At 42.5% G+C, this 21,908-nt stretch overlaps 1 protein-coding gene across 9 annotated transcripts in view; it reads left to right on the top strand.

Moving 5' to 3' along the window:
• The window catches only part of LOC144493027 (septin-6), a 67,581-nt gene that overhangs the window by 29,673 nt on the left and 16,000 nt on the right, over nucleotides 1-21,908 (top strand). For all 9 annotated transcript variants that reach the window (XM_078211826.1, XM_078211831.1, XM_078211824.1 and 6 more), the window contains 3 exons: nucleotides 10,216-10,411; nucleotides 15,652-15,838; nucleotides 20,246-20,407. In XM_078211826.1, coding sequence (XP_078067952.1) covers nucleotides 10,216-10,411; nucleotides 15,652-15,838; nucleotides 20,246-20,407 — 545 coding nt within the window. The remainder of the gene's footprint in view (nucleotides 1-10,215; nucleotides 10,412-15,651; nucleotides 15,839-20,245; nucleotides 20,408-21,908) is intronic.

Genomic DNA, 21,908 nt, shown 5'->3' with positions numbered 1-21,908 from the left:
CAATGATATTACCACTATATTTGGTTTATCGTGTAGGTTGTGATTAGCTGGAAAATGAAGCCAAACCTGGACTCTAGGTTATGCTTTTGAAGACCATTACATCAGTGATTTTCAAATTATTTTATTCGGCGCCCTACTTCCAACAAATGGCTGTCCCTTGCAAGCCACGCTGCATATCGGATGCCTGGCGCCAAGTGCATGTACAGGATGCGCTGACCTGTTTATTCTTGCCCCATGTGATCATACATGGTACTGCAGCAAGATTTTTCCTGGAGAGAAAATGGGGGAAAAAAAGGTCAGGTGATCTTTGGGATCATTTTTGGCAACCCATTTTTCAACAGACCCCTGCCCCCTTAGATAAACGCTGCATTAGATGGCCTTGTGCTTCTGTGTAGTACATGGAATAGTGTATGATTAGGCATAGGTATGAGTATGATTTGGGATTTTGAAGAGGTTAAAGTGTGCTCAATATGAATACCAAATAAACTAATGCAGCTTGTGTAGCACTGCCGTGTTGCTATGGCATTGTGGAGATTCAATGTTTGAGTTCATTGTTGAGTAGCTGAATCATGACTAACAGATGACTTTAACCAATGAACTAATTTGGAGCTATAACCCACATTTTCTAAGAAAATAAGAGAATGAATGCATGTTATATCCCTCGTGCTCTTCCTGGAAATTGTGGTCGAGATAGTAAAGGGAGAGGGAGTTTAAGTTTATTTATTAGTTTCACAAGTAGGCTTACATTAACAGGGCAAAGGCATTACGCTGTGGAGATGCCAGTGTTGGACTGGGGTGGGCACAGTAAGAAGTCTCACAACACCAGGTTGAAGTCCAACAGGTTTATTTGGTATCACAGCTTTCAGAGTGCTGCTCCTTCTCGCCTGATGAAGGAGCAATGTTCTGAAAGCTCGTGATACCAAATAAACTTGTTGGACTTTAACCTGCTGTTGTGAGACGTCTCGCAATGAAGTTGCTGTGAGTTTATCTCTGTCATTAAGGTTTTTATGAGACTCTGTTTTCATAAAGATTCCCTGCCATTGAGATTAAAGGGCATTCTTGTGTCACACTCCCACTCCCACTCTTTTGTTCTCAATGAAATGAACTTCCATTCACTTATGAGCTAATGCTGGAATTATATTGATTTGAAACTGAGAGCCTGATTTTATTGTTACAAATCAATCATGGTGTGATTCACCTGCAAGTCTAATGGATCAATTTAGCACTTGGCAACAACTTGTGTGTATTATTTATATGTTAAGAGGTATTATTTATACGTTGAGTCAAATGTGTGCTAAGCACATTGCATTATGACTAAATTGTGTACATTATGATCACTGGTGGATGATAAATGGAAACACCAGCGCCAAAACAAATGAGTTTCAGCAAATCTGACTTGCAGGCGATTTTCTTGAAATGCAGTGAATTCTGACCGGTGTCAAGATGCCATTTTTATGTAAGTAATGGCTGGAATCTCAGAATGGGATTTGAGCAGTTGCAGAAACTTGAGATATTGCAGTCTGTGAACTTATTGGCCAATTTCTTGCTAATAGTGCAACCCCAATTTTCGGGAATAAAAACAGAAAATGCTGGGAAAACTCAGCTTGTCCGACAGCATCTATGGAGAGAGGACAAAAATTGATGTTTCGAGTCCAGTGTGACTCTTCCTTGAAGAAGGGTCACATTTGACTCGCGATGCTAACTGTCCTTCTCTCTCTCCACAGATGCCACCTGACCAACTGAATGTTACCAGCATTTCTGATCTGCAGCATTTTGCTTTTATTTCAGTGCCCATTTTTCAGGGATTTGTCAGGCAAACTGCACCGTTCTCTGGATTGTGCTGAGCAAAGACTGAAAATCATTCGGATTTAGAACAAATGTGGCTCTGTACTCTGCAGCAGTGTGTGTGTTGGTGTGTGCACATGTGTATAGACAGAGCCTGTGAACAAACACTCCTACACTGTCCAGTCTCCATTCAGTCACTGCTCCACATTCATTGGGCGTCACTACTACTCAATCCGGCCCTCAGTCTGAAATTTATCATTGTTGGGCAATCCAATAAGAATCAGAGGAAACGAATCTGTTCCAGTACGGACACAATCTCAAACCTTGGGTAGAAAATGCAAATTGCTTTGAAATCATTTTTTTGTTGCAAGTGTTTTGAGTTGGTGTCCAACACATTGGATGAAAGCTCCCCACTCTCAACTCTGAATAGAGGCTTGGGAAATAAATGGAGGGCTCCTTGACAATAAGTGACGACCAGCTTTCATTTATGTGTGCCAGAGACTCCTGATTCATGAGCTCATCAATAGTGATGAGTTAAAGGACACCGGTGATGGCTTCAGTAATAGGAAATTCTGGGAAAGCACAGCAGCTGTAAAACAAGCAAACACTTTGGGAGCACATCTTTTGTTAATTCAGGGCTGCGTTATACCTGCATTGTGAAGGAAACCTGAAGTACTCGCCTCTCTTTCTTCTTAATAAATCATAGAACCCCTACAGTGCAGAAAGAGGCCATTCGGCCCATTGAGTCTGCACCGACCACAATCCCACCCAGTTACGGTTATTCCCGTAACCCCTCATATTTTCTCTGCTGATCTCTCTGACACTAGAATCAATTTAGCATGGCCAATCAACCTAACCCGCACGTCTTTGGACTGTGGGAGGAAACTGGAGCACCCGGTGGAAACCCACGCAGACACGAGGAGAATGTGCAAACTCAAACTCCACACAGACAGTGACCCGAGGCCGGAATTGAACTCGGGTCCCTGGCGCTGTGAGGCAGCAGTGCTAACCATTGTAACCACTGTAAATGCTGACTAACTGATGGCAATTTTCTTTTCTGTTTTTCTAATTTAGGCTTTTTTAAGCACTTGCTGATTTTTCCCCCCCCCCCCCCATCTCTCACAGTAGTGGCTTTGCTCCCTAGAAAACTTTTGTTAAATTTGTTTAATCTGTTTTCAATTGAAATGATCAGATATTCAGGTGATTTAGTGAACTGCTTCTTGCCTGGTGCTATGTAATGTGGTTTGCCTGTGGTTGGGGATGGGGTGGGGGAAGAGGATCATGGGTTTGGGGAGGTGGGTGGGTGATCATGGGGTGGCGGTATAGGATGGGGGCGGTGGATGAGGGATGTGATTTGCCATGTAATAAAGATTGCATTGCTCTTCCTACAAGTAATGCGTACTGTTGGGAGTGGTCTTGCGATCACCTGGTATTAGCTTGCTTGGATCCCATAGCTATGTTATAAAGAAGTATTCCACAGAGTTTTGGCTGCTAAACCAAAGTTATTCAGTTTCATTTCAAGGCACTAATTTCTGTGGAAAGATTTCTAGCATGTTTCATAAATGAAACACTCACCTGATGAAGGGGCAACGCTCCGAAAGCTCGTGCTACCAAATAAACCTGTTGGACTTTAACCTGGTGTTGTGAGACTTCTTACTATGTTTCATAAAGGAGAAATACCTCAAGATACACTGAGTCACAACACAGGCACAAAACAAATCATTTAAAAGTTGTTATTTTGTTTCAAACACAATGAATTCTAGCCTAAAGGGGTAGAAGACTCAGTTTGTATCTTTATTTGTCTTCATTGCTTTTTGCTATTTGAAATGATAAAAGAAATAATTGATTTTCCTCCTCCATTCCCCAGTTTCCTAATATCTCAAGGAGGTTAGTGAACAGGTCTGGTCCAGGACTGGGCCTTGCAGATTAGTAAATATGGGTTCTGTCTTGGCCTTTACCCCATTAACTTAGGAACTGCAATGCTTGAATTGGCTTCAATTCAATTCAGTGGGAGCGGCACAGTAGCACAGTGGTTAACACTGCTGCTTCACAGCGCCAGGGATCGGAGTTTGATTCTTGGCTTGGGTCACTGTCTGTGTGGAGTTTGCACATTCTCCCTGTGTCTGCGTGGGCTTCCTCCAGGTGCTGTGGTTTCTTCCAACATTCTGAAAGACGTGCTGGTTAGGTGCATTGATCCGAACAGGCGCCGGAGTGTGGCGACTAGGGGAATTTCACAGTAACTTCATTGCAGTGTTAATGTAAGCCTTACTTGTGACTAATAATAAATAAATTCCCAGCGGGAGACATGGCATCCAGCGGAAGGGAGAAAATAGGTTTTAAAAAAAACGGCATGCACGGTCCAAAGAGCAAACAAGGTTTACCTCCTCTCTTCAATCTTCCCAACCCCCAGTATGTGACCATATTCCAAAGTGGAACATAAACAGCAAGTCAGTTAACACTGCTCCACACACCGCCCCCCCCACCTCCCCAAAAAAAAAAAAATGACTGCTTTGAAAAGTGATGGGGAGGAGGGGAAGATGTGCACTTTAGGCTCATGTCAATGGTCGATGAAGTCCTGAATGCAACGTATTGTATGATGTGATCGGGGGATGGTGGGGAACCTGTCACAGTTGATAACGTGGACTCTGTTGAGCCTCAGGAAATGGGACAGACGTGGTCAAAAGGCATTTCTGACCCATATTTAAATAAAACCTCAGTTAAGAAAAGAGAGAATTCAGTCAGTCCGTTGAGGAAAATGGAATCCATTCACAATCTCCGTATTGTTACAGCGTGGAAGGCAGCCATTCGGCCCATTGTGTCTGCACCCATTTTCAGAACAAACAGTTGGTGCCGTTGCAACAAATGTGTGAATTGGAGGAACAAAGAGACTCATTCCAGGAAGTGGAACTGGGGAAGAGAGCGTCTGCTAGTTGTGGGAGTTGGTGAGCTTGTGGATGTCTGTGGAAAGCAAATATGGTAGAGCGGCGGTGATAGGGATGTCCAGGAAGGGAGAAGATTCAAACAGAGTACTTGGAAATAGGGGATGGGTGATAATCGGAAACATAATAAATGAAAAGTTCACAATTGGAACAAGATCAAGAAGCAGCACAAAAATATTTTCCATCCTGCATAAAAGTGATTACAGATGATCGAGAGCCGCTTTTACACAAATAGTGACCACAGCTGTCGTGTGAATCTTTATCTTTCCTGAGGGTGGGTGAGGAGGAAAATTGATGATGAGCAACTTTTAAAATTCAACCACTTCAAAGCTTAGCTGCGCAGACTAGCGGTGCAAGCAGACGTGTTGGTGTTTCAGCTCATTGGTAATATGTCTTGACATCAATTACATTTAGGAACCCTTCCATCTCAGACACTTGTCATGGGTTCTCTGTCCACCAGAAGTTGTCATCTTGTTACAAATTTGATCTTCATGGAGATATTAACTTATTTTTTCCCCCTGCTGGTTCCTGGCATGTGTAACAAACAGATCACTGAATGTCTTTCAGTCAACACAGCACAGCCGGCCAGTATATTACTAACCATTGACATAACCACTAATTCAAGCATACTTTTAGACATTGCCAATGTTATTAATGTGGGACGTGTGCCTTCTACAGTTTGAAAGATTGAAAAAGGATGTGAGCTTCCTGGAGTTCACTTCAGAAGTAGTTCATTGGTAATAAAGCACTTTGAGGCATTCGGGTGGCCATGAAAAACATTCTGAAAATGCAATGTCAGACCTGCTGAGATTTTCCAGCATTTTTCTGTTTTTGTTGCTAAAAATGCAAGTCTTTCTGTTGGCATCTTCAGCTATACGCCAATATGATTTGATGCTTGCAGCTTTACAAATTAATTTATGGAAGAGGAGTTGAGGCCAGGACACTGCTGGACCTATTCAGCAAATGGCAAATTCACAAATGAAGTTGAAAAAATATGTTGGTGGATTGGGCAGATAAGTGGCAGATGAAGTTCAATGTAGACAAGTGTGAGGTGATTCATGTAGACTGGAAGGATATGGAGAGACATTATAAAACAAAAGGAGAAACTTTAAAAGTGGTGCAGGAACAGAGGGACCTGGTGTTTATGTACATATGCCATTGAAGATGGCAGGGCATGTTGAGAGAGCCAACACTATCTTAGGTTTTATTAATAGGGGCACTGAGTACAAGAGTAAGGAAGTCACGTGTATAAGACGCCAGTTAGGCCTGATCTGGAATACTATATCCAGTTCTGGGTGCCATACTTGAAGGATATGCAGAAATTGGAGAAGCTACGGGAGATTCTTGAATATGATTCAGAACTGTAACTCTGAGAAGAGATTGGAACTGTTTGCCTACACAAAAGAAGCCTGACTTGATAGTGGTATTCAAGATCCTGAGGGGTACGGACAGGATATAGACTGCAATAGTTCAAGAAGGCAGCTCAATGTCACCTTTTCAAGGACAATTGGGGTGGGCAACAAAAGTGCTCTGGCCAGTGAAGCCCACATCCCACAATATAAAAATAAACAGTGAGAAATGGTTTCCATACGAGAGCACCAAGAACTAGAATCATAGAATCCCTACAAGACAGAAGGAGGCCATTCAGCCCATCAAGCCTGCACTGACAATTATCAGTGGCCCCCACAGCTTGCCTCCTGGACTTGCAGGCTGTCCTGTCTGGAGACAATACACATCTCTTTAATCTGTGCTTAATGCTCCCTCCACCCACATTGTCTGTATCTTTAAGATCTGGTTGGTTGTAGGGATTCGCATTCTAATCAGTATTCTGTAACTTGATTTTGTGTCTGTGCCCTGTTTGAGAGCACATTTCCACTCCATCTGACGAAGGAGCAGCGCTCCGAAAGCTAATGGTATTTGCTATCAAATAAACCTGTTGGACTTTAACCTGGTGTTGTTAAAACTCTTACTCTGCTGACAATCCCACCCAGGCCCTATCCCCTGTAACCCCACATATTTACCTTGCTAATCCTCCTAAAACTAAGGGTCAATTTAGCATGGCCAGTCACCTAACCTGCACGTCTTTGGACTGTGGGAGGAAAGCGGAGCACCCGGAGGAAACCCACGCAGACAAGGAGAATGTGCAAACTCCACAGTCACCCAAGGCTGGAATTGAACTCGGACCCTGGCACTGAGGCAGCTGTGCTAACCACTGTGCCACCTGGCCACTAGAGGGCACAGATTCAAAATAACGGGTAAAAGTAATGTAAGGAATTTTATTTTACTCGGAGGGTGATGGAGGCAGGTTTGATTTGAGGTATCGTAAAGGGTTTGATTGCTATCTGAAATGTACAAAGTTACGGGGATAGGGAAATGGGACTAGGTAGAATGCTCTTTCGGGGAGCCAGTGCAGATTTGATTGTCTATATGACCTCCTGCATTGTAAAGATTCTGTGACAGGATAGTAGGATTTGTTCAGTGGAAGAATAAAATCAAATGGACTTTAAGGTCACTCTCATCCATCTAAGATTAACTTGTGAAAGAGCATAACTTTCTGAAACTTTCTCACAGTCACATAGATTGGAGAATGGATGAATGAGTCAAATATAGCAAGTTCTAATGAGGCAGAAGGAGAGTTTGACTTCAGTAAACAGTATAGTATAACTGCGGTTGGATTTTTGCTTCTGAAGAATTGATTTGTATTTTGTTTGATATGTAAGGGACAATCAAAATGAGTAAATTAAAGCTGTATCCAAAACTTCGGTTCACCTGAAATGCTGACCCATTAGTCAACTACCTAACAAGGCTTCCTGAAGGACATCTTCCTGCTGGAACTTGCTGGCTTTATATATGATGGATGCACCTAAACAGTTGGTGCTACTGCAACTTGGACCATGCACATTCTTCTTTACCTGCTCACTGGCAAAGCCTCAGGACATCGGCTAATTCTAGTTGGGTCATTTTTTGTGCTTGATTGATTAGTTACTGATCTGAGCCTTTGGAACACACTTCCTCAAAAGGTTGTGGAAGCAGAAACATTGAATATTTTAAGCCAGAGGTAGATAGATTCCTAATAAGCAAGGGGGTGAAAGGTTGTCAGGGATAGGTGGAAGTAAGGAGTTGAGGTTACTATCAGATCAGCCATGATGTTCTTGAATGTCAGGACAGGCTCGACGGGCTGGGTGGCTTAATCCTGCTCCTAAGTTGTACACTCATATTTGTTTTAAAAAGAAATACTACTGAATTGCATCCATTACACACAATGTGAAATATGCCTCTTGAGCACATGCCCCTGGGGTAAATGCAGAGGAGGACAGCTTTGTAATAATGGAAGTAATTTTCCACAAGTAATGTTCTTAGTCAGAGTAAGATGCACCATTGTACTATAAATACCACTACCTTCCATTATCATTTCTCTTCATTTTCATGATATTAGGAACTAATGGCGAAATACCAACCAGTTAAAAGATTCAAGGCAAATGGTCCCTCTCTCAGTACTTTTTAAAATGTATTAATTTTATGGGATATGGGCATCGCTGGATAGGCCGAGCATTTATTGCCCACCCCTAATTGCTCTCCATTTCAGAGGGCATTTGAGAGTCAACCACATTGCTGTTGGTCTGGAGTCACATGTAGACCAGATCAGGTAAGGATGGCAGATTCCCTTCCCTAAAGGACATTAGTGAACCAGGTAGGTTTTTATGATGATCGACAATGGTTTCATGGTCGTCATTAGACTTTTAATTCCAGGTTTTTATTGAATTCAGATTTCACCATCTGCCGTGGTGGGATCCGAACCCGGGTCCCCAGAACATTTCCCTGAGGCTCTGGATTCTAGTCTAGTAACAATAGCACTATGCCATCTCCTCTCATTTGGGGATCAAATCCATTAGGCTCCAGTATGGATCATTCTGTTTCCATTCACCTTCACATGGCATATATCCTTATAGGAACATCTGGAGTAACTTAATTTGAGTTGGTTTGAATGTCTCAAACAAACAGGAGTAGACACAGGAGGCTTAAGAAATTGAAAGCCCATAGGTATTAAGGAGAAATTAACCGGATGGATATGAAATTGACTCAGTGGCAGGAAGCGGTGGTGTTGGATGGATGTTTTTCGGACTGGAAAGTGGTTCGCAGTGGAGTTCCCCAAAGGATAATTTTGAGCCCATTACTCCTCAAGTCTAATATCAACTTAGACTCTGGTGTTAGGGAGCCCTTATAAAGTTTTCAGATGGTGGGAAACTTGGCAAAGTAGTGGATATTGAGGATAATTTGAATTCAGGATGAAATAAACAGAATGGTGAAATAAACAGAAACATGGCAGATGGGATTCAATGTGGGAAAGTTTAAAGTGATAAGGACATCTATTTAACCAAAGAGCTTCATGACTTAAAGCTCTCCCCATATGCAATTTGATGAAGACGATATCAAAGTTTCAAGTATTGGGTTCTCTCCCACTCTTTTTGCCCCCCCCCCTTCGCGCTCTCTCCCCCTTTCCCCCTCCCCTCACTTCCCTTTCCTCTTCACCTCTCTTGCCGCCTCCCAGTGCTCTTGCTGTCCCCCCGCTTCCTCCAACTTTTTGTTCCTGCTCAGTCACCTCCTCAAGTTGCCTGACTGCTTGGGGCAGCATACCAGAGAGTTAACTAATCAGTGCCTGTGGATACACATCCCAGCAGGCATTAGCACCGGACAGGAACTTGAATTGCGCCCATTCTGTGGCTTCCTCTTTCTCTGTCTCCTGTCTCTCATGCCTGCACAAACTCTGCTCAACTATGTCAGTGGTGTCATTACTTGTCAGATGCTGTTGAATCAGTTTCATTTTGACTATTAAAATGTGGCAGTGGGTTAGCAAGCAGCCTTATCCACATTGCTGTTTGATTCTGCCACAACCAGAAATGGAAGTAACAATGTCACATTCAAGATTAGATTAAATTGGTGTATATATAAAAGAAAAATTGGATCAACAGGATGTGGGAGCATGGCAGGTGAATGTGATTAGCTTGCATGAAATGGTGCAGCCACGTTATAACCTCTGCGTATTTCTAGTCTCTTGTAAGTAAAGGGTCTTCCCACTAGTGCCTTTGTTTTATCTCTGTCATCCCGTTGCCTAGTGCTCTTGTGTGTGCTGCTTACGCAGTTTCTGTTCTATTTGTGTTGGCAGCTTGTGGCAACATTTAGCCCACGTTCGCACCCTTTCTAACCCTCGTGGACAATGCTATCCTCTGTTCTGACTGGAGTTAGTAATTCTTGCCAGTTACTGGTGAGGATTGATCTCTGCCAAGAAAAACTGACATAAACTGTACATCTGTTCAGCATACTTCACCTTGTTGGAGAAATTACAGCCAATAGTTAGTGTGTCCTTTTCCCAACACCACAGTTTTAGTATGATTTGCAGTGCTAGTGTCTCAGCATTCATAGAAGATAATTGATGGTGTCGTACTTCGGGCCACTTTGCTTATTTCACAATTTGAACCTACCTTGATTTTAGGTGAAACTGGTCTTGGAAAGTCCACCTTAATGGACACCCTGTTCAACACCAGGTTCGAAGGTGATCCAGCAGCTCACAATCAGCCAGGAGTCCACATAAAGTCCAACAACTATGAACTACAGGAAAGTAATGTCCGCCTGAAGCTGTCCATCGTAAACAGTGTGGGATTTGGGGACCAGATTAACAAGGAAGAAAGGTCAGAAACAACTTTCACACACTATTGTAATTTCTGTGCCTCGATGTGCTGAATTTAATTTCTTTGCACTAAATGTTAGTTTGGCTCAAGGCCCGCTTCTGGACCCCAACATTAAAGCTAGGCCGATGACAATTGCAGTACTGTGGGAGTGCTGAATTTAGCAGAGGTGCCTGCTGCTTTTTGAATGCACCTTTACCTCTGGGCTTATTCTGGTGGATACAGGGGATCTCTGATAATTTACTTAACGGGTTTGGAGGTGGTATCCAGATTTTCAGATAATAGAGTCAGGCATGGTAAATAATTCAAACAAGATGGATATTGATAAAATGGTGAAATGGGAAAGAAAGTTGGTTGAAGGAATTCAATGTCGGGAGATGTGAGGGAGTGCTTGTTGTAAATAGATTAATGGTACCGGTTTTAAAGTAGATTTAGGATTCCGGGTGACATGAAGCACCCGAGGTGATGAACAGATTGACAGAATGTTAGATTTTATCACCAGTGATATAGAACGTAAAGAACAAATTATAATGGTAAACTTATGCGAAACCCTTACCAACACCATTGTTACTGTATTGTGTGCATTCTGGATTCCATATTGTAGGAAGAAACTTGGGACACTTAGAGGGGTCAAGTGCAGATTCTCTAGGATTCTGCCTGGTGGGATGTTAGTGTCCCTTTAAGAGTTTTTTAAAAAATCATGATCTCTGTAGCTTTGTAGCTCTGTAGCCTTAGGTAATGTCATTGGTGGGAGAAGAAATAGGAAAAAAACTGTGTGCCGGTCAGATGACAAGGGTTGTTTTCAGTTTCGTAAGAAACATAGGTAAAATAAGTCTCTCTTGCTCTCTGTTTTTATTTTGAAAGTTTTACCAGTTAGCTGAAATCACATCTTGTTTGCCATCCTGCAGTAAAGAATCTATGTTTTGAAGATTGCAAGCTGCTCTGAGTTTTCAAGATAATTTGAAATCAGCATTCAGCCCAGGGTACTGGATTCCAGTATTAAGTGAGCGTTAGCCTGCGTGGTGATAAACCTGTTTAAAGGGTTTTGTTTAGTGGATTTTGATTTTAATTGGAACACATTAGAGATATTCATGAGTTATTCATTGTAGTGATTGTTTTGTTTCTTGTTAGTAATTGATAAAAGTTCTTGCTAATTTTCTTACTATACATGTTAACTATGTTCTTGAATAAACTTTGTTTGATAAAAGCTCCCTAGTGGGTCATTTGAATCATACCTGAAGTGAAACATCTCATGCTTATCCTAGCCAAATTCAGGATGCAAAACCTATGATTCAGACGGGCTTCATAAAACACTTGGAGTTTCTGACCTGAACCATAACACTGGAAACAGGAACACAATTATCATTAGAGCAGAGGAGAATAAGGTGATTTGATGGAGTTGGTTGACATGGAAAAAGATTAGGAAAGATTACATAAAAGCAGGCTCTTTCCAGAACTTGTTGGGTTGAATGTGTTGGGTTGTCCAGAGGAGATGAGAGGTGACAAACAAAAGCAAGTGTAAAATGAGACACTTGTTAAGCAATGGCACTGCCTTAATTGCCCTTCTGTGGATGATCCACAGCTGTCGAGCACTTGTGGATGTCACATGATGAAAGAATGCCCAGAACCGGCTGTTTATACACAAGAGGCTCCCAGGTGGTTCTGCCAAATTCTGCAGAATTTCTGTCCCACTGCTTTCTTCCACCCCACGATTAGTATCTCTTGATTTTAATTATTTTGGAGTGAAGTTTTAATGTTGCAAATCCAAACAGACGTCTGGCACCAACTGTCTAAAGTCATGGAATTCACCTTCCCTTGTTGTAAAGTTAAAAGTTTGTTTATTTATTAGTCACGAGTAAGGCTTACATTAACACGGCAATGAAGTTAGTGAAATTCCCCTAGTCGCCACAGTCCGGTGCCTGTTCAGGTCAATGCACCTAACCAGCATGTCTTTCAGACTGTGGGAGGAAACAGGAGCACCCGGAGGAAACCCACGCAGACACGGGGAGAACGTGCAAACTCCACACAGACAGTGACCCAAGCCGGAAATCGAACCCGGGTCCCTGGCGCTGTGAGGCAGCAGTGCTAACCACTGTGCCACCGTGCAGCCCACATACCGCTGTGTACCGCTAAAGGTGAAGGTTAATCATGAGGGTTAATCCCACTGACTTCAGCTTTGTACAAAACCAGCTGATTAAAGGGACCTGGTTTAGTCTTTAACATCGATCTGAGTCAATGTTGCAAAACAAAGAAGCTTGGAGTTCAGTTAGATGTGAAGTGACAGCTATTACTTTAAACAACGTGGTGTTAGGATCTTGCACTGAACACAGTAAAATTAACTTTAAAAGAGCTGTATAATACTGCTGTATACAGTAACATAAAAATATTATTTGGGAACATTTAAAAAATGGTAATACCAAAATGTCTGTCAACCTTTGACAGATGGGGCTGCATGATCTATACTTACCTGCCACAGGGTTTATTTGGTCTTGCAATGAAATCTTTCCATGAATTTTACAGAATTCTAGGTGCACTGGAGAAGTGGTCCTAAAGGACGATGGTACCATATTTGGGGGAAGAGAGAGAAATATTTGTATTCTGACATATTTATTAGGCTAAGTGTCCTGAGACGGGAACTAAGAACTCACAACTGAGAGGACTCCAGTTCCCACCTCTGATTGTAGAGTTTGTATTGCATCTTGGCAGCTCAAAACTGCTCTGCATGTCAGCCCACCCTGTGGAGCTCCTTGCTTATCTGTATGCAACACCTCCTGACCGTGGACAGAGAACCAAAGTAGAGAGATTGTGTGGAGAAGGCAATAAGTGCAGGATTTCAATGGTGTCTGATCTGAGGGAGGGTCGATGAGTCATTCACATTGAGAATCTCTTCCATTACGGTCATCATTTCCTGTCATTTGTGGACATATGGGTCCTCCCAATAGTGGCTCAGTGGATAAAGGCATCAGCAAGTATAGCAGTGAACTGTACGGTCCAGGAAGAATCTAGGATCAATCCCTGGACAAACCACAGTCCATGCTGATCTAATCCAGGCGGCAGTGGGGCACATTCCTGAGCTTTGCCACTGTCCTGTAAATCAGTCACTCGCTCCACCTCTTCCCCCCCCTCACCCCCAAAAGCACAAGTACCCAACCTGCTACTAGACCTCGCTCACAATGCTCCACAAATTGGCTAGTAAAGAAAAACACTATGAACTGGTCACATTTGCTAATAGAACAAAAAATTAAGCCATTGTGGAAGCGGATGATGTAGTTTTAATTTACAAAATGGTTGAGCCTAGTTATGCAATTTGATAGGCTTGTCAAGTTAAATTGAATGTGGGTGCAGACTAATTAAATTGTGTAGTACTTTACCATATTGAAATGTCTCAAGGTGCATCATGTAACAAATTACTTTTCAAGTGGAGTGGGATTTCTTCGTAGATTGTAATTAGTAGAAAATATTGAGTTGCACGAGGAGATTTAGGAGACTTGGGAGTAATGGCAACCTCATCACATCTGTGTCGGGGCAATGTTGTGAAGTAATTAAAGCTAATGAATTGTTAGAATATTGTAGCCAGAGCCCAATTCTATGCAAGTTGTATGAAGGCTGATCAACATCCTGGTCCTACCATATATATTCAGATTTGTACACCACGCTGTCAAAAAGAGATCTACTTGGAAATTGCACATAGAACAGTGAGACCCAGTTTCCAAGTGTGACGGAGTGAGTTATGAGGAAAGATTGGACAAGTTTCACCTTTGCTGGTTGCAGTATTATGGTGGTGTAGTGATAATCATAGAAACCCTACAGTGCAAAAGGAGACCATTCGGCCCATCGAGTCTGCACCGACCACAATCCACAATCCACACAGACAGTGACCCAAGCCGGGAATCGAACCCAGTTCCCTGGAGCTGTGAAGCAGCAGTGCTAACCACTGTGCTACCGTGCCGTCCTACTATGTTACTAGACTTACCAGAAGCTTGGACAGCAGATCCAGAGAGAGTTCAAATGCCATCACAGTAGTTGACAAAATCTGGAAATAAAAAGCTTGCATCAGTAAAGGTAGTCATGAAACTGTTGGATTGTCCAATAGGTCCAATAGTTCGCTTGCAAATAGCAGTTATGTCCCAGAAATAGGCCCCAATGTGCCAAGCCTATTTACGGTCCTCCTGGGAAGGAAAGCTGCTGTCCTTAATGCGGTCTGACGTATATGTAACTCCAGTCCCACAGCAAGGTGGTTGAATCTTAAGTGCTCTCTGAAGTGCATCAACTAGCTGCAAACAATTGTTGTGGAGAGAACCTTCACCACAAAGACTGCAGTGGTTCAAGAAGGCCCACCTTCATGAGAACAAATATGAATGGACACTAAATGCTGGTCAGGCCACTGGTGACCCTGTCTACAGAAAGTGAAGGGAGAAGTTCGGTGTAATCTGGATAAACCCAGATGATTACTTCAGAGTACCCAGAGAAAATTGGACCAGAGAATATGCACTAACAATGGTAAATTTAGAACAGATCATTAGGACATACTACTTTACTCAGAGTAATAAGTGTTTAAAATAATTTACCAAACACAATAATGAAGATTACAACATTGGGATATCATCATAGAATCCCTACAGAGCAGAAGGATGCCATTCAGTCCATCGAGTCTACACTGACAACAGTCCCACCCAGGCCCTATTCCTCGAGTCCCAGGTAGTACCAGGTGTAATTGGGAACCATGGTTGGCGAGATGGATCAATGAGCTTCAATAGATTCAACAACCTCTTCTAATCATGAGTATTCTTGTGCATGGCGTAATGAGATTTTCAGGAGTAGGAGAATGTCCAGATTGATCTTTGTTTCCTTGTCCCAGGGAAAACTGTCTCAATTCCTCACTGGTAGTTCAGCTTGGAGTTCGAAAAACTTGGGACTATTCTCATTAAGTTGCGCCCATCTCAGGGCCCTGTCATTCAAGAGCTTCAAGTGGGGATGGCGTGCAGGTTACTTGTTCCCAACCTGTTCCAGTCCCACTCTCATTGACTGAGGCATAGCAGTGGGATGGGGTTAATCCTCCTGAGGCAGTCCCCACTTCCTCTCTGGCAGACTACTGTTTGCTGTCTTTCTGCTTGGTCCAGCTGTTTCTGTGAGTCAGTTTATATAAACGATCCCTTTTTTAGTTCTGTCCAAAAATAGAAGTTGCTTTGTAATTTCCTTCTGTTTGGCATCAAAATTAAAAATTGTGACCTCTTATTCTGCAGCTACAAGTCTATCGTCGAGTTTATCGATGCTCAGTTTGAAGCCTACCTGCAGGAAGAGCTGAAGATCAAACGCACGCTGCACAACTACCATGACAGTCGGATCCACGTCTGCCTGTACTTCATCGCTCCCACCGGCCATTCTTTAAAGTCTCTTGATTTGGTGACCATGAAAAAATTGGACAGTAAGGTGGGGTGTAGCACGGGAGGAGTAGCCCTTCTTATGTTTGCAGTCTAATATATCAGAACCCTATCAGAACCTCATCACAGCATGGTTACAGCACTGTACTGGCTCTCTGAAGGGGCAATTCACCAAGTGTCTTCTCTCCATTGCCCTTTCAGTCAATAATCCAATTTCCCTCTTGAATACCTCGATTGAACCGGCCTCCACCACACTCTCAGGAGCTGCATTCCAGATACTAACATGCACTGTGAAAAAGGTTCTCCTCATGTCACCATTATTTCTTTTGCCAATTACCTTAGATTTGTGTCCTCTGATGCTTTCTCCTTATCCTATCCATACATCCCAAAATTTTAAATGTCTCTGTCAAATCTCCTCTCCACCTCTTCAACGAAAACAGCCCCAACTCCTCCAATTTATCTACATAACTGAAGTTCCCCCCATCCGTGAAAACCATTCTCATGAATATTTTCTACACCCTCTCTAATGCCTTCACATCCTTCCTAAAATGTAGTGACTAGAACTGGATGCAATACTGAGGCTGAACCAGCCTTTTATCTAAGTTTAACAAACCTTCCTTGCTTAGGTACTCTACGCCCCTATTAATAAAACCTAGGATGCTGTGCTTTATTAACTGCTGTCTCAAACTGCCTGCCTTCTTCAGGATTTATGCACATATACACCCAAAATTCCTTCTTTAGCATTGTACCGATTATTTTATTATTGTGTCTTAATGTTCTTTCTACAAAAACAAATCACTTCACACTCTGCATTAAATTCCATCTGCCATTTGTCCACCCACTCCACTAACCTGTCTCTGTTCCTTGTAATTCTACACTACCCTCCTCACAGTTCACATTACTCCCAAGTTTTGTATCATCTGCAAATTTTCAAATTGTGTCCTGTACCACAAGATCTAGGTTATTAATATACATCAGGAAGAGCAGGGATCTTAACAACGATCCTTGGGGAATTCCACTGTGAACCTTCCTTCAGTCCGAAAAATAACCATTCGCCACCACTACTCTTTGTTTCCCGTCACTTCACCAATTGTGTATCCGTGTTGCTATTATCCCTTTTGTTCCATGAGCTCTAACTTTGCTCAGAAGTCTGTTGTGTCGATGGAATTCTATGTACACCACATCAGCAGCACTACCTTCATCAACCCTCTGCCTCATCAACAGACTTGAGCTGTGTACAAGTCGGCCAGCACCTTTCCCTTAATTCATCCTCCAACAGGTACCCTGCCCTAAGGTGATCATGAACGTTCATTGGGTTGGTCCGTAATTATGCTTGGCAATGTCCTGCAATGGTTTTCCATTGCTTTCTGCAGTATGGCTGACCAGGAAACTCCTGACTCTCACTGTCTGCCATCAGGTCTATTGGAGGGATTTACAGGCTGACAATTGAGCTGTTTGGCCATGTTATGAATACCTTCCACAGCCATCAGGTCCTGAAGTAGGACTTAAACTGGAACTTCTGGCCTTTACTACTGGGGCCACAAGACCTCTCCTTACTAATAACTGTGGCTACATTTCAAAAGTACTTCAGTGGCTCTAAAGCTGCTTGGGACATTCTGAGATTCTAAAAGGTGCTATATAAATGTATGTTTTTTCAAACCGCAATATAGGTTGTCTTTCAAATCAATGCTTGTCAATGTGCAGTCGGGACCCAGGAGGCACTCCACTGCCTTTCCTCTGCTCAGATACAGGAAAATGGGTTCACGGACTTACCCCTGTGCACTTGGGGAATGGTGGTTGCCAAATGGTGCTGGCAAAGGTCTAGAGCCAGGTTCATTTGGGGAGCCATATCTATCATGAAAGAGACTCAGAGGAGAGAAAATAAATAAATTAAGATGTGGGTGGGGAGAGAAAATGCCAGTGTCTGGTGGTTGATTAGTCCCGTTGTTTACCAAACATTTGATGTCAGATGCAAATACTTCCTGTTTGCTCCTCTTGTTCAATGTGCTGATCTGTATAATCTACATTTCACAAGAACATCCAAACAATAACGATGTGATTTATGTCCTAATTTCTTACTTCTTTGTCCTTGGGGTTATTTTGGTTTTCAGGAGACTTAAGTCCAAGAGTTCCCGTTGTTGTGTGAAAGATTGGCTTTAAGCCTATTGATCAGAATATTTAGAGTATAGAAAATGAAAACCAACTAAAATTTGCGTGTACTGTCAATTTAATGCAGAACAAGGAGGTTAAAAGTTTAAAGCTGCAGTCCAGAGAACCCTATTCCTCTTTCCAATATTAAATGTTTGTGTTTTTTCAGCGATGGATATTGGTGCTGGAGAACGGAATACCATGGGTGTCCCCATGCTTCCCGCAAGTAATCACACTCGCTGGGAATGCAGTTTGGACAAATTAGGGCCAAGATTTTGGATACCCTGTCTCTGACCTGTGCTCCCTGCAAGCGTAGGATTACACAATTGCTCCAATTGTTCCGATTATTTTTACACCCACAGTCAGTATTAAGCATTACCCAGTCAAATACAGGGTATGGCACCTAACTCCAATTTTAGAACAGTCCTTGCTACTGCAGTGTGAAGAATTCTGTTTCCAATTCTAGTTATCTTTGTCTGGTTTGGTACTGAGTTGGAGACTGCCATGCCAGACATAGCACAATGTTAATTGTATGTTAATTATATTGTTAAGATGCGCATTGTTTAATTAAGTACTTCACACTTAAATTGGGGACAGCTGGGACACTGGGGGAGTGGGAGGAGTGCTGAGAGACTGAACAAATCAATAAACTCTTGAGTAAAGATGTCTTGGTTTTACTGATTTGACCAACCAGCTTGGAAACACTATTAACGAGCAACACTGGTTTGGCTGCATGGATGCAGCAGACACTTCTACCCAAATAATTAATCCTGGGATTTTTTGATGGTCGGTTTATCTTCATATGAACAGGCAGTATCTTACCTGCTCGGCTATCAGGAATTATTTCAACCTGGGAGAGGACAAATAAGGTGGGCCGCCTCATCGTTATCTACTTCTCAGTAACAGACAAAGACTGCCGTTAGCACTGACTGGCAGGTGCAGGCCATCCACCTCGTTTTCTCAACATCAAGAGACCTGGGGACCAGCCTTGAAGGAGTTACGGGGGGGGGGGGGGAGGACCATCTTCACTCAGAGGGTCACGTAATCTTAACCCTCCTTTGGAGCGTTTTAATTATTGTAGTGATCAGGATGTTTTTATCTTTTGCTGAAATTGCAGGAGTGAGAACTTGACCTGTTTATTTGGAATTCAAGCTATCAAACATTCTTTTACAGCTTCACCCCAGGACTAATTGTTCTGCCTACCAGTAATCATTAACTGTTGAGTTGTCAATGTTCAATCTCTAGCTCCAAATGCTAACTCTTCAGAGTGTCATTCACAGATGGCAGTGGAATGCGTGGAATTTGGAGAAACAGGCCATTTGGCCCAACTGATCTAAGCTCCACATAAACGTTCTCCCAACCTCCTCCTTCCTCACCACCATCAGCATATCCTTCTGCTCCTTTCTGCCCCTTATCTGGCTTTCCCTTAAATGCACCTATTCACTTCAACCATTCCAAATGGTGGAGAGTTCACACCTCACCCTCTCAGTAAAGGGGTTGCTCTTGAATTCTGTATTGGATTTATGATATTGGATTTCTTGTATTTGCTACTCTTGAGTTTTGGACTGTTCCACAAGCAAAAACAACATCTCTACATCTATCATATTGAACCCTTCATATTGCTAAAGGCCTCAATGAGATCACCCCTTGACCTTTTTCTGGAGCAAGAAGTTCCAGTCTGTTTAGTCTTTCCCAATGGAACATAACCTCATTCTCTCGCAACTCTGGGCTTTGTCTGCAGACAGTTGCTTCCCTATTCTCAAATCAGATATTTGCTTACTTGCTTCTCCCAGACCTTGGTCCAGCAAGGCTTCTTTCCATGTTTGAGTAGAAACATATAGACCAAGGAAGCACTACTTGCAAGTGTTCCCTGACTTTTCACTGTTGTTCTTGCCTGTCTCTCTGAATTGCATTCCCCTCTGCCACCCCTCTTGATCCCACGGTTTTGTGGCCTAAAATGCAAATTAAGAATTCTACCATTACCGTACCTACTGACTAACTATTGGCACACATTTTGTATTAGCACAGCTCCAGATGTTCTAGTGAAGAGATGGGATCCTTTTCTGATTGCTTCTCCACCCATTTTTATTTCCCTTTTTTGTTTCTCATTTCCCCTGAAAATTTGTAACGCAGATGTTCAGCTCACAATTCCCATCAAACCGCCCAAGGCAATTTGTGCCCCCAACTCACTGTTTTATCCACAATATATGAAGCCTTTGCGTGCTTCGGACTTATAGCTGTTAAGTTATGCAAACCTACACCATGCAAAAAGCATTTAAACCGTGTCCTTTTCTGTTTTATTCTTTAGGTCAATATAATCCCAATCATTGCCAAAGCAGATTCCATCTCCAAGAATGAGCTCCAGAAATTCAAGATCAAGATAATGAGTGAATTGGTGAGCAATGGAGTGCAGATTTACCAGTTCCCAACAGACGATGAGACAGTAGCAGAGATAAATGGAACAATGAATGTGAGTTTTCTGGAATCTCTCTTTTTTTTTTTCTTCCAATTTAAGACGGAACCAGAAATTATGGTCTGCCAGATTAATACTTTGTGCTCTGACTATAAGTGACCTATTGGGCACACTGGTTCCAAAGAAAAATGGGGCAGAATAGAAAGGTGACATTGAAGTGAAGATTTTGCAAGGGACATGTAAACTGGCATGCACTGGCATTGTTTGGCAAATCATAGTAAATATTTGGAAGGCTAACTGTAGGCGAAAGTGATTTTGCAGCCAGTGCCTTGTATAAGGAGCTATTTTTGTCCAAGACCGGAATTAAGCAAACTTCTGATGGTGTATCATAAATGCTGCAAGTCATTAACTCACATTACGCTATTGGCTTTAACTTGTTTTAACATGGGAGATTGTGCATCTCTTGTTGCTGGGGAAACATCAGAGTTAACCATATAACATGGTGCTGGAATTGTATGTGAGCAAAGCCAGGCACTGGCAGCTACGCTCCCTGGTGCACAGTGTGACAGGCACTGGCAGCTACGCTCCCCGCTTCCCTCTGGCGGGCAGGCGTTCGCCACTTCACCCGCTTCCCCCCTCATGCTCCTCTCTCCTCCGTGAGAGTCCATTCTGGGGTTTTGTTCATCGTCCCAACATTCCTTTCATACTTGTTTCTCCATCTTCAAATATTTGTCTGCAGAAAAGCGTTCTTGAATTCATGTTGTGATTATTCAGAGAGGAAAGTCAGGTTGCAAAAGAGCTAATAAAGAAGTGTAAATCTGTAATTGTTTTATCCTATCCATCTTGTGCCTGCTGCATTTACACTGTGTTTAGAAACACTGCCATTTTATTGGAGCATGAAAGAACCAAGGTCGTTTTCTTGTGAAAGCTCAGTGCATCGCTTGTGGCCCCAAGCTGTCACTTCAAAACCTGTCAAATCAGCCCTCGAGTGGCAAAGTTGATGCATGTGCCTGATGTTTGAGCTGAACTCCCTCCATGTGTATGGGTGAATGTATTCTTTCTGACACCATATCAGTAATGTTAGAATGTCATGTTCCACAAACCTGAATACTGTGACTGCCGGATAAGGCCACACACTCGCTTCAGTAAGTATTTAATTTCAGTTGGAGTAAATTAACTCCGCACTGTGATTGCGGGGGCTTAAGTTTTTAATGTGTTATTCCCATAACATTACAGTGTCTCTGAATGATACACAGCTGCATTATTCCTATTTTGTGATTTATTTCATTCTGATAGTTCCCTCATGCTTAATGATCTGAAACTTCTGAATCAGGTTGGACAAGCTGAAAAGTCTGTTTGTTTTATAAAAGAAAAACATTTTTTCCCGTGTGTTGTGAGCGTCACTAGTGAGACCAGCATTTGTTACTCATTCCTAATTGCCCTTGAGATGGTGGTGATGCACTGTACATGATCCTCAATGTTATAAATAGAAGTATGTGGGTCTGTTTTTATTGTAGTGGGACTTGGATGTGGTGATCATGGGTATGGTGTTGTACTA

The sequence above is a fragment of the Mustelus asterias genome, chromosome 4, assembly GCF_964213995.1.
Source record: "Mustelus asterias chromosome 4, sMusAst1.hap1.1, whole genome shotgun sequence".
Classification (NCBI taxonomy): domain Eukaryota; kingdom Metazoa; phylum Chordata; class Chondrichthyes; order Carcharhiniformes; family Triakidae; genus Mustelus; species Mustelus asterias.
This window is presented reverse-complemented; position numbering and strand designations above follow the sequence as displayed.